Genomic DNA, 13,622 nt, shown 5'->3' with positions numbered 1-13,622 from the left:
TGATCTCTGGGGTTTTATTTGATTACTGCGCCTCTGATGCATCGTGTTTGAAAAAGTTATAAAAACAATAAATAAATAAATATTATTATAAGTAAACCTGTGGTTGAAGCTGATGATGACTGTTATGTTGCTCCAGTTCCTGCTTTTTCCTGTTTATTCTGTTTTGATTCCATTTGATTTACTGAAATAGGTCAAATTCCAGTAAAGTATATTTACTCAAGTACTGTACAAAAGTACAAATTTGAGGAACAAATGTTGTATTTTTTACACCACTACATGTATTTGATAAGTTTAATTACTAGTCACTTAACAGATTTATACTATTAATACAGAATACTGATAAATTATGATATATTATTATAGATTAAACTACCCAACAGTATATAAATAATATAAATTAGCTCCACCTTTAGCAACTGTAATATTAAAGTGATGTACACATGAATGCATCAATAATTATAATCCAATAATATAATATATATGATTCTGAAATGGACCATTCTGCATAATGAGTACTTTTACTTTTGGTACTTTAAGTATATTTTGATGCTCATACTTTTGTACTTTTACTTGAGTAACTTTCTGAATGCAGGACATGAGTATTTCTGCACTGTGGTATTGCTAATTTTACTTAAGTATATTTTTTAATGCAGGACTTTTACTTGTAACAGAGTATTTTTACATTGCTGTATTACTACATTTACTTAAGTAAAATATTTGAGTATTTCTTCCACCACTTACTGTGCTTAAATACAATTTTGAGGTACTAGTATTCTACTTTATTTGAGTTTTTCCATTTTCTAATACATTATACTCCTGCTCCACTACAGTTCAGAGGAAAATATTGCACTTTTTACTCCACAACATTTATTTTATAATTTTAGTTACTGCTTTACAGATTCAGATTAATAATACTAAATATAATAAACAAATAAATGATGATGTTATTACATCAATAAGACTTTACTGATCCTCAGGAGAAATCCTCAAGCTACCCAGCAGTATATAAAGTGATATAAAATATATATAAAGATTTTAAATTTAGACCCACACTCACCAACTGCAATATTAAAATATAATAATCATAATTAAATAATATATATTATTCTGAAATGGGCCATTCTGCAAAATGAGTACTTTTACTTTTGGTATTTAAAGTGTATTTTGATGTTGATACTCTCTTGTACCTGTACTTATATTATATATATATATATATATATATATATATATATATTATATGTACTTATACCAGAGTACTATTACACTGTGGTATTGCTACTTTTACTCAAATACAAAATGCTGAAAGGCTGATTATTATTCTGTTTTACCAGAAAAAGGCAAAACAATCAAGTATTTGCTAAAAATATGGATGATTTAACGTTACATTACTGGATTCAACACACTGTCATAAAAAGCATTAATACATATATTTACACACTAGAGGGAGACAGATCACAAGTATATATTTACTATAACTGTGTTCTTGGGATAAAATAAATGCTAGCTTGATTAAAGTTAGCTACAAGCAGAAGCATATTTCATTGTTTGCTGTTTGATAATTAGCATTACAAAACCTTTAACTAACTTTACTTAAGTGTCAACGCATAAAACAGGCTTATAGAAATAGAAAACATCTTCGTGTGTCTTTAAGTTCAAGTTTTAGAGTAGAAAATATGACAATTTTACCTGATAAAATCAGCTAACTGTTAACAACATTAGCTAATTATGAAATCATCAACAGCTGCTCCCCGAGTCCTTTTCAATTAAGTGATGCCTTAAGGTGCTGCTCGTAATATTTTTGACTGCACTACATTTATTTGATAACTTTAGATTTTAGTTACTTTCCAGATTCAGATAAATAATACAAAATATGATAAACTAATAAATTATGATGTTATGTGTGTGTGTGTATATATATATATTAAATGTATTTATACAATTTTAAATGTAATATTAATGTACAGTTCAGAGGAAAATATTGCACTTTTTACTCCACTACATTTACAGTATTTTATAGATTTAATTACTAGCTACTTTGCAGATTTATATTATTAACACAAATCAACTGATCATTTATTATGTATTATTACAGATTAAGCTACCCAGCAGTATATACATAATAAAAATGAGCTCCACCTTTACCAGCTAAAATATTAATGTGATGTACACATGAATGCATTAAATAATTATAATCCAATAATATAATATATATGATTCTGAAATGGGCCATTTCTGCAAAATCAGTACATTTACTTTTGGTATTTAAATTAAATTTTGATGTTAATACTTTTGTTTACTTGAGTACTCTGTGGTATTACTACTTTTACTAAAGTAACAGATATCTGAGTACTTCTTCCACCACTGACTACACACAACACCTTGCTCTTATTAGTAATCACACCGTTCCCGACAGTTCCTGAACGCAGCACCGGTCCGGCTCCACTGCGCAGTCTCAGAACGATTCGTTCAATCCGAGCGGCAACTTCACCGGGAGCCTCGAGCCGCCTGTCGCCCACAACATCATCATCATCATCATCATCACCATCATCATCCTCATCCTCATCCTCATCAGCAGCAGCAGCATCAGTGTGATGAAGCAGCGGAGGACTGAGACCTTCCTGCTCTGAGACACTGGATCAGCCCACAGACAGGTAAGGACAGCTTTTTATTATCACTATTATTATAACAACCACTCTGGAAACACAATCAATCACTCAAATCTGCTTTTATTTGTTTTTATTAAACTAAATGATGAGTTTAATAATTTAGATTTAGAAAAAAAATCATAAAAGCTGCTTCAGATGTGTTTTTTTTCTGCACTGCTGGTGCTCATTGTGTGGGAGAAAGAAAGCAGCCTGTATTAAGTGTAGGTGTAGCTGTGTTTTATACACTGCTATTTAAAAATCTATTAATAGTACTACCTGTTGTGTGTGTGTGCCATGCAGGTAAATCACATTAATCACAAATATGATGTATAATATAAAAAAAACTTAAGTTTCTGTGCCATTTGAATACAAAAATAGAACAGGAAATGTGAACTGGGGCAACAAACAACATGAGAAATGAAAGAAAAACAGAGCAGTGGAGCATTACAGAAAGGCTGTGTGGTGAGTAAAGAAGAGTATCACTATATTTGGGCATGGATTGGATTTTTTATTTCATGTCCTTGGGCTGTAAAAAAAACTTACTGGGTTTATCTGAGGAAGCTGCATTTTGAGGAGGTGGTGGTGCTGCTGGCTCTGATTTAGCAGCAGAAATGTGAAATAATAGATGTTTGAAGTGCAGCTGGAGAGATAATAGAAGAGGAGAGTAGAGAGTAGAGCGGTCATTCTATCGATATCCCTGCAAAATATGAAAATAGTGGATTTATTGTTGTGGAAGCTGCTGCTCCTTTAACTGGACCGACTCCATCGTGATGAATCTGATGATGGACAGACAGAAGAAGAGGAGGAATTTTTAATCCGTGAGGTCACACCAGATGCACATCTTTCATCTGAGAAGCAAACAGTAGAAATGGAAATGAGGCTGCAAAAGAAGAATTTCCTGGAGATTTAATTAAAACAATTTTTAAGTAGGTGCAAGTATCTGGCTTCAAAAACTCCAGTGTGTGATGCTGCAGTACATCAAGGTGCTTCTGTGGGTTTTTGGCTTGTACAGTTGGCTGCGACTGACGATTGTTTTCATTATCAATTAATCTGGCTGTTATTTATTAGTCTGTGAAATCAGAAAATGTCTTGAAACCCAACAGGATGTCTTCAAATGTTTTGTTTCATTTGACCAACAGCCACAAAACCAAAGAAATATTCAGATTATTATCAATAAGACAAAGAAAACTAGCAAATCATCACATTAAGAAACTGAAATTTGGTTAAAAAAAAGGACTTTCAATAAATCTATTATCATACTAGTTGATTAATATTCTGTCGTTTGACTAATCCATTAATCGACTAATCATTTCAGCTCTAACTTATAAAGACTTTGTTATATTTTAATAAATTATTAAAGTTCTTCTGCAGCTTACGTTTTTGAAAATATATACACAAAAGATATTAAAGGTCCTATATTGTAAAAAGTGAGATTTTCATGTCTTTTATATTATAAAGCAGGTTTAAGTGGCTTTATAAATACTGTTAAATTATCAAAACGCTCAATATACGGAGAAATACACACTGACTAAATTCAGAAATTGTGCGTTTGAAACAAGCCGTTAGGATTTCTGTCCATTTGTGATGTCACAAATATACAATATATATAGATCATCACACGGTTTTGAATGTAAACATTCTAAATGTGTCCCAGTTTATTTCCTGTTGCAGTGTATGTGAATAACATCAGCTGACAGGAAGTAAACATGGACCCAAGCTGTTGCCTAGCAACGCAATTCCGTTGCAATGCACTAAAACGGAGTGTTTCAGACAGAGGGTAAATACAGGTATATTCAGACAGACAGTATGAGAGAAATAAAGTTTTTTTGAACATTAAAGCATGTAAACATGTTCTAGTAGAAACACAAAATACAAGTATGAACCTGAAAATGAGCACGATATAGGACCTTTAATAAAGAATAATGACAAGTGCAATTAGTCAATCAACAGAGAAGTAACTGATGACCGTTTGATATTTGTTTTTTAGCAATTAATTGTCAAATAAATGCACTCGGCGGCTCATGTTACCACAGTCTTGGAAAGGGAGGAGTGAGTGGAAGGGTAGTCAGTTGGTTGCAATCTGCAACCTCACCACTAGATGGCACCAAATCCTACACAATGTACTTTTAATGGTGCCCAGTGGAGGTTTTGACCACTAGTACGCTACAGAGCAATGTTGTTAATAACAAGAAAACCTATTGAATCCATCGGTACCTACCATGTCATACTAGCTTGTAGTGAAGGAGGCTAAATAACGCTCCAAACGTACGCTAAATTTTGGCGAGGAAAAACTGTCACGGACATTTTCAAAGGGGTCCCTTGACCTCTGACCTCCAGATGTGTGAATGTAAATGGGTTCTATGGGTACCCACGAGTCTCCCCTTTACAGACATGTCCACTTTCTGATAATCACATGCAGTTTGGGCCAAGTCATAGTGAAGTCAGCACACTGACACACTGACAGCTGTTGTTGACTGTTGGGCTGCAGTTTGCCATGTTATGATTTGAGCATATTTATTCATGTTTCTGGACAATATTTGTCATTGTTTTGTGTTGGTAACTGATTTCCAATAATAAATATGTACATACATTTACATAAAGTAGCATATTTGTCCACTCCCATGTTGATAAGAGTGTTAAATACTTGACAAATCTCACTTTAAAGTACATTTTGAAGTCAAGGACCAAGAAATCTTCCCTCAAGTGGCATTTACTTTAACACAAATAAAATGCAAAATAAAACAGGGCTCCAGTGTAAAAGCTTAGTTTTTCATGAAGAGTTCAATTCAACTCAAGACCTTTAATATTTATTATTACATACTTTAAAATGCATCATTTGAACCACCAGTTGAAACCAGCTAAAGAGTCTTAACATTTAATTTCTCTGCTGAAGCAGAAGTGAAGCGGCTTCCTGCAGACATTAACACATGGATAACCTTGTTCAGACCTAATGGCTCAAATAACACATTATTATTATTCAGCTGGAAAGAGAGAGAGAGAAAATAAAGCATGACAGTCACGCCTGGCATCAACATTTAAATTCGTGTGTCTGTTACGCCTCAGTGGATGCACTTCAGATCAGAGAGGAATCATGTGCAGAGCTCCGCAGGGCCTCCTCCTCTCCAGGCCGCTACCTTCATGAGACCGTCCGTAGTGACCGCACAGAGGAACAATACCAGCCTCTGATGGCGAATAGAGGCCGTATTGTCTCAGCGCTGCTCATGATGAAGGGTACAGAAGCCAGGTTTCACAGAGAAGTCTCATCACCACAACAACAACGCCGCCGCCGCCGACCCCAGTCCTGACGGCGGTAATTGCTGCGTAACGGTGCACACATGAATACCCCCCCAAATCAGTTCTCGGGCTTCGCTTGTGCGCTCAGGCAAAGTGCACTACTCAGACAATCAGAGGCATACAATCTCAATCGCTCGTCCCCATGGCAACAGCAACTGCCGGTCTGATTGTATGGAAAGTGGTGTTTCTGATAACTTGTCACATGTTAAAGTCTAGTGAGCTGAAGGCTGGCGCTGCCGGCTGGTGTTTAAAGAGGCAGTAATCGCAGGTTTAAAGTACGTGATAATGGATGATTACGTGTTCCGATATAAGAAAATAATGGATGAGGCCAGGGACGCCATGATGTCACATTGTGGCATTAGTTAAAGCAGCTTTAATCTAAATTATTAAGTGTTCGCTTGTAGTGTTGAATCTACAGAGAATTATCAGCTGAAACAGCAGCTCCTCGGCTTTACGGAGCTTTATAGTGAGTTTCAGCTCACTGTTTATCTGTCCGGCCCACAACGTTACTGTTCTGGTTCACTCTCACAGCTCTCATGGCGTCGTTTTCAGAGAAACAGCTTTAAAAAGCCACTGTACAGCAGCAAACAGGCACAGTTAGAGACTAGCTGGTGAACATAGTGGAGCATTTAACAGCTAACGAGACAGATATTTCCATCAGGAGTTGGTGGAGACCAGAGACTCTATATAAGAAGTGGACGTAGTCATCGTGACGTCACCCATTGGTTTGTGGACTACAGTTTTGAAGCCTTGAGTTTGGCATTTTGGCCGACGCCATCTTGTTTTTTTGCAACCAGAAGTGACGAGAGGGTGGAGCTAAGTACAACTGAACGCTGAATAAGACATTTTTAAGTGACCAAAAAGGTTATAATTAACTTTCATGAACTGAAAACACACTGTGAAAGGGTTAAAGTTGTAAGACGAAAACACGGACAACTCCCAGACCGGACAACGCCGTGGCAGCGACCTGTCAATCACAAGGTAGCCCCGCCCTAAAGCATCCCCTGCTTTATGGTCTATTTGACTCTAAATGGGACCATAATTTACTAAATGAACATCATGCTGTATTGAAGAAGACTTGAAACTAGCGATTGAGAGCATAAACTCATGTTTACAATGTTTACTGAGGTAATAAATCAAGAGAGAAGTAGGCTCATTTTCTCATTGACTTCTATACAATCAGACTTCTTTTTTCAACCAGACGAGTCGCCCCCTGCTGGCTGTTAGAAAGCATGCAGGTTTAAGGCACTTCAGCATTGACTTCACTTTTCAGACCCGGATGTTGCCTACTGGTAGAGACCAAAAGCAGAGCTAAAAGAGAGAGATTATTGGACTTACATTGATCAGATGGACACAAACACGACTAAATAAGCAACTGTTTGCTAACAAGTTCAAAAAAAGTGATTATATATCAATGTTGAATTAACAAATTGTTTCTGCTGCCCCCAAGTGGCCAAAAAAATCTGTTTAAAGGTCCTGAAACACCGAGTCGACAGTCGGATGTTGGACAGTTTGGGTCTGTCGGTGAACGTCTGTCGGCCTAGTTTTTTTGGTGTGTCCCGGCTCTAGTCTGCCCGTGACGGAGGTTTTTGGGCCGATTCTGTGAATCTGTCCATGTTTAATGAATCAGTGCACGAGAAGGCTCTTCTCATTTTTCATCTTCATCTCATCTGATTATTCCAACACACGGATATTTTCACAACGACATGGCCGTCTGGAATGAAGCAAAGTGGTGAGTGAGAGTGGTGTGAAAATGGTCGGCAGAAGCTGCTTTGTTTTATGGACGTATCATAACGACGGCTTGTATATCCGCCGTCCTCGGTCTTCCTGTTTCCTTTTTTGAATGACGAATACAGACTACCGCCACCTGATGGTGTGGAGAGTTATTAAATCTCACGCAGGCGCAGAGCACGTGTTGTAGTTGGCCGTCGGCTGTAGTCTTGCGGTGTGTTCGAGTGCAACTTTTTGAGTCAGTAATCCAACGGTATCAGAGTACAGACAGTTTATTGATTGGTGATCATCAGCATGTGTTTCCCTCCAGGATGACCGAGGTGATGAAATCTCTGGAGCCCGGGACGGAGGACTTCAGCGGGGGTGGAGCAGGAGCAGATCAGGGCTCCGTATCCTTCTGGTTGTGTTTTGATGGTTTCAAACCAGTCCTGTGTTACTGGAGTAGAAAACACACACTGTGGTGAGTCACAGGAGGGATGAGCAAGAGTGAAATGTGGGTTGGCGTGACGAAGGTCATTAGTTGGACTCTGCTGTGAGAGCAAACGGTGTGTGTCTTATCCAGCTGAGTGATTTATCATCTACTACTATACGCTTTATTTTGTAAACATAATGTATCACCATTATATGTAAAGAGTCATCATTCATGCTTTATTATCTTATAGCGCTGGTGAGATGTTTTGTTTGTTAAATTCTTATGTTAAATTCTATTGAAAGGGACTCTCTTTGTTTGACCAACAATAATTAGATAGAATATAATTAGAAAATAGGAAAGATAGCATCACAAGCGTTTGAACATCAAAGTAACAAACCAGTGAAGTCCAGCTGTTAATCTTTTATCTGACACACACAGTTTTCCTAATCCCATTTTTACCGCATTGTTGTTCTTTCTCATGTGCTGTGAGTAATTCCACAGATATTTTGACCCTCCAGTTAAACCTTACATAAGCTTCCAACAGATCTTCCCAGATACCCATGAAAGGTATCCGAAGCTGTCCAAGAGGCTTCCCTCCATCGTGGTGGAGCCGATAGACGCCGCCGAGGTGGAGAGCGGCGAGCTCCGCTGGCCGCCGGACGAGCCGAGCTCTCCCGAAACTGAGAGGCCGAGTGCAGGCGGACAAACTGCAGGTGAGGAGGAGGAGGAGGGTCAGAGGTCACAGCGGAAAACCTGGTTTCCCTTTTGTTATTTGGCTCATTTAGATTTAAACTGGCCAACTACAAGTAACTGAAACAAAAGTTAAAAGTAGAAGAAGTATTCCGATCAGATGATTAATGGGAGGGGAAGGAAGAAACTACAACGATCTGATAAACACATTTGTATTTATTTTTTGGGGCTTTTTCTTTGTGAAATATATTGAAATATTGGATCATTTTACCTCTTTGGATCTGGAACAGTTATTTAAATTAAACCATGTGAGGAGTTTAGAGGTGGAACTGATAACAACTCAGACATCTGAAACATGACAAGGAGCCCAGTGGTGTAATAATACTTTGTAACAGTACTTAAGTATTTTTTGGGAATATCTGTGCTTTACTTTAGTGTTTATACTTCTGTCAATTTTCACTTTTACTCCACTACATTTCATAAATAAAATGTGTACTTTTTAGGCCTGCACGACATGAGGAAAACCTGCATTGTGCAATATCATTGGTCAATATTTCAATGACGATATGACTTGAAATATTGAAGTGTGCATATTAGCGATACTGATGTCAGCCTGGTTGTCTTTAAATTCAGAACCGGATTAAAATAGAATATTTTAAATATAACTAGGCTAAATGTTGTTCCTAGAGCAGCAACAGTAATGTTTACAACAACAAAGTCACTATATGAACTCTATAATATCTCACTGGAAACAATCTAAAATGTTAATATGACCCAGAGCAGGAGGAGGCTGCAGCGTGATAATAAATACGGTCTTTAACCCCGGGGCCTGATTAATACCGGGTTTTGTTAACCATACCTAAATAAAATAATTTTTCTGTCTTTTGCGATGTGTTTATCGCATATGTTCATATCGTGATGATGATGAAAATACGAGTTATTGGTCAGCACTAGTACATTTACTCTGATACTTTTCCCCGAAGCATCTTCGTTACTCGTTACTATTGCACGCAAGCAGGTTTGGCGAATCAGTGGTCCGAGCTTGTGAGTTACATTATTCATGTGATGGACAAACAAAGTGCTCTCAAAGCCGTAGTTAAGTTTAGATTTCCGCTCAAGTTCAGACAAGCTGCATGTCAGATCATGCTACATGCTACTAGCGACTACGAGGGAAGGAAAAACTGGATTTTGCTCGTTAAATCCTTGAAGTTGTGGAGACCTTGTTTTTCTTCAAGTGTAATGTAGCGTTGTTCATGTTAAGAGGAATAATAAAGGGCACGGTCACACATGAGTGAATGCAAGCGAGTAACTATCGCCTGCCGAGGTGATTTTCGAACTGAAAGTTCACCAAAGCGAACTGCATTTTGAATGCAAAGATGTGAATTTGCTTTGCAACCGGAAGCAAAAGTATTTTCGCACTTTCACTCGTGTAGAAAGGAAGTTAGCTGGAAGCAAATATAACTTTTTTGCATGTGTGATCGCCCCATAAACTTCATAAATCTCAAAATTCTGACTTGCTTGCTTTTTTATTAACAGCGTTTACTACTTTTACTTTCAATACTTAAGTACATTTAATATCAGATAAATACTTTTGATACTTAAATACAGTAAAACTTCTACTAAAATCCTTTTCTGGTTAGATATCTGTACTTTTACATAAGTGTAACTTTCAGGTACTTCATCCACCACTGAAGGAGCCCCGACTATAGACTGACTTTTAAAGAGATCACAAGCCAAACATGTTTGGAGTCACTGGTTTAATGTTAAAAAAAATATTTATTTTATAAGCTTATCATGTGTTTTTTATGTAAGTTCATAATCTGTAAAGTAACTAGTAACTATAGCCATGAAATAATTGCAGTGGAGTATAAAGTACCATAAAAATGTAAATATTCAAATACATCAAAATGATACTTAAGTACAGCACATGAGTAAACATATTTAGTTACTTTGCACCACCGGCTGTGTTCATACAGTCGTGAAAACATCTGTCCTCTGAGTGTCTCCAAACACGATCAGAAATAACATCCGTCTCTTTAAACCCATAAAAGGTTATTTCCTGTCACGACTTCCTGTAGTTCTTTATGCTAATGACGCAGTTTGCAGCAGTCGTTCTCACCTGAACGAGAGGACGAATGTAAAGTGATCGACTGCGGCACAGAAATCTGATGATATGCATCACTGAGTTGAAAAATGAGCTGCGATATGGAGTCGGTCTCATCATCCGTCTCCTAAACAGGAAGTCACACAACTCAGGATAAATGTGAATCATTACAGGGAACTCATTTTCACCTCTATGTTGTACTTTCTTTGAGTTGTTACTCTGCAAAAGGGTGTTTCTTATCCGCTGTGAGGGTCACAAAGGACAGAGGGTGTTGTATCCTGTAAAGATTTTAAAGCCCCCTGAAGCACATTTATGATTTGTGATATTGGGCTGTATAAAAATAAATCGATAGTGTGGATCTGCATCTGACCGCCGCTGGGCGTCTCTTTCCTTTGACTTTATCAGCGTCACGCTGCTTCTGAGAACAAGTTGACATTGTGAAATGCAGCTGAACAGCAGCTTTCATCACATGATGATATAAAACATTTGGTGTTTGTGGCCAACAAAGCTGTTAGAGAATATGAGTCCAGTTGAGTTCAGACATTTGAAGTGTACATCGTCTCTAGATAGCTTTTATTTTGTTTATTTTTCTACTAGGGCTGTCAAAGTTAACTCGATAAATTTCTTTAACACATTAACGCAATTTGCGATTTGTTTTTTTTAAAGCTAGAGACAAGATACTATAAATCTTGATGAATCCATTGGTACCAATCATGTCATACTAGCTTGTCAGGAAGGAGGTTAAATAACGCTCCAAAGTTAGGCTAAATTTTGGCGAGGAAAAACTGTCATGGCCATTTTCAAAGGGGTCCCTTGACCTCTGACCTCCAGATGTGTGAATGTAAATGGGTTCTATGGGTACTCACGAGTCTCCCCTTTACAGACATGCCCACTTTAATATAATCACATGCAGTTTGGGGCAAGTCATAGTCAAGTCAGCACACTGACACACTGACAGCTGTTGTTGCCTGTTGGGCTGCAGTTTGCCATGTTATAATTTGAGCATATTGTTTTATGGTAAATGCAGTACCTGTGAGGGTTTCTGGACAATATCTATTATTGTTTTGTGTGTTAATTAATTTACAATAATAAATATATACATACATTTGCATAAAGCAGCTTATTTGTCCACTCCCATGTTGATAAGAGTATTAAATACTTGACAAATCTGCCTTTAAGGTACATTTTGAACAGATAAAAAATGTGTGATTAATCGCTATTAAATATTTTAATCGATTGACCGCCCTTGTTACCAGGGGTTCAAACTCAGCTTTATATACTGTTGAAATATTTAGGGGGGTAATCTGCAACATCTGCATGTTTTTTTTCCCAGATGAGGACGTTGAATCGAATGTCGGCGTTGACGAAGAGGCTTCAGGGGCGGAGATGAAGGACTCCAACTGAACAAAGTCTCCTCCTCTTGCGTAACCCACAGTTACTGTGAGTGTGTCCAGATAATGGATGAATGAAATAGAGTCCAGTAGAAGAGCACGTTTGCATTGATAGAAAAGATCACGGAGATTAGAGAGGCTAGAAAAAAAACAGATTCCCAAACCCCAGCTTCACGGGCTTGGAGCCAGAGTCCTGTCGCCACCTTCGTAAATAAATCTTCAGAAGGTGTTTTTGTTTACGCCTCTTCTTCTTCTAATGAAGGCGGTTGTTCTGACACATCATTTAAGCTTATAAAGATGATTGAAGGGATCAAGTCTAGTTTGCCTTTTGGTGATTTTCTTCTCTGCCTGGCAGCAGGTGTGTTTTTAATGTCAGGATTTAAACGCTTAATCTCCGAGGGTTTCCCCGTGTAATACGACTGTTGTTTTCCAGCTTTAGTAATTTTAATTTGATAAATTAAACGTCCTCTCTCTCTTTGGCTCCAAGTCCCTCGCCGTCCAGATGCCCATCTGATCTGGACAGATGTTTCTAAATGCTGTTTAGCTCATGTGTGCCATATTACTACTACTACTACTACTGATGGTAGCTACTGTATTTTGTGCACAGTTTTTAACTCTAGATGTAAATTACATCACTGTATATGTTAAAGTGCTGACTGCTGTAGTTTTGGTGATGCTTGGTGTCACTATTCACTTTGTACTAATAGCTACGATGTTTTAAAGAGCAGTATTTGATTAATTAAGAAAGCCTTCATCACTTTACTCGATGTTATTTACGACACATTCTTTACTATATTATACGATATGTTGTCTTCATACAGTAGGTGTTAAAGGGAATGTAGTCGTGTTTTACTTTAATGGAGCAATATGTTCACAGGAGTTTAAAGGCAGTCCATTTTGTTACAGAAGTAAATGATAACCAGTATATTTTAGACGTGTGTCGTTTGTCACAGACATGATATTTTTTAAAATACTGGAAGCCTAAATTATTGCACAAGTAATAAACCTTTTCAAAATTCTTAAAACGCTCTTTAATTTATTGTCCCTGTTGTTTGTGGTGGTTGAAGGAAAGAGGAAGGTTAACTCTGATTGGTTGAGATTCTTTGTCTCTTATACATCAGACCGACACATACGGGTACTTCCCTTTCAGAGGAAAGAAGACAGAAGATCTCATAGACTTCAATGCAATCTGACGTATGTTTGGATTGTAAAGTTTGTACACATTCATCTCTTGTTATGCAAACATTTGTTTTATACACATGTCTATTAGGGATGTTTATAATTAACCGTTTAACCGTTATCCGACATTAAGCATTTTAACCGATTAACGCTATGGAGAAATGTTAATTATTAAT

At 37.3% G+C, this 13,622-nt stretch overlaps 1 protein-coding gene across 1 annotated transcript; it reads left to right on the top strand.

Annotated features, from left to right (window-relative positions):
- The first annotated feature begins 2,456 nt into the window (after positions 1-2,456).
- LOC141783577 (protein LBH-like) lies at positions 2,457-13,292 on the top strand. The gene is made up of 4 exons (XM_074660959.1): positions 2,457-2,651; positions 7,981-8,059; positions 8,627-8,795; positions 12,210-13,292. The coding sequence occupies exons 2-4, from the start codon at positions 7,982-7,984 to the stop codon at positions 12,278-12,280; spliced, it is 318 nt and encodes a 105-aa protein (XP_074517060.1). The 5' UTR covers positions 2,457-2,651; position 7,981; the 3' UTR covers positions 12,281-13,292.
- The last annotated feature ends 330 nt before the right edge of the window (positions 13,293-13,622 follow it).

This window comes from Sebastes fasciatus, chromosome 15, assembly GCF_043250625.1.
Source record: "Sebastes fasciatus isolate fSebFas1 chromosome 15, fSebFas1.pri, whole genome shotgun sequence".
Taxonomy (NCBI): domain Eukaryota; kingdom Metazoa; phylum Chordata; class Actinopteri; order Perciformes; family Sebastidae; genus Sebastes; species Sebastes fasciatus.
The sequence above is the reverse complement of the archived record's forward strand: the minus strand, read 5'-3'. Positions and strand labels throughout refer to the sequence as shown.

Bases quoted from the DNA above. Each gene is read 5' to 3' on its own strand.
- LOC141783577 (XM_074660959.1), top strand. From the start codon at position 7,982: ATGACCGAGGTGATGAAATCTCTGGAGCCCGGGACGGAGGACTTCAGC. The intron at 8,060-8,626 runs GTATCCTTCTGG...AGCTTCCAACAG, and splicing joins CAGGAGCAGATCAGGGCTCC to ATCTTCCCAGATACCCATGA. The intron at 8,796-12,209 runs GTGAGGAGGAGG...TTTTTTTCCCAG, and splicing joins TGCAGGCGGACAAACTGCAG to ATGAGGACGTTGAATCGAAT.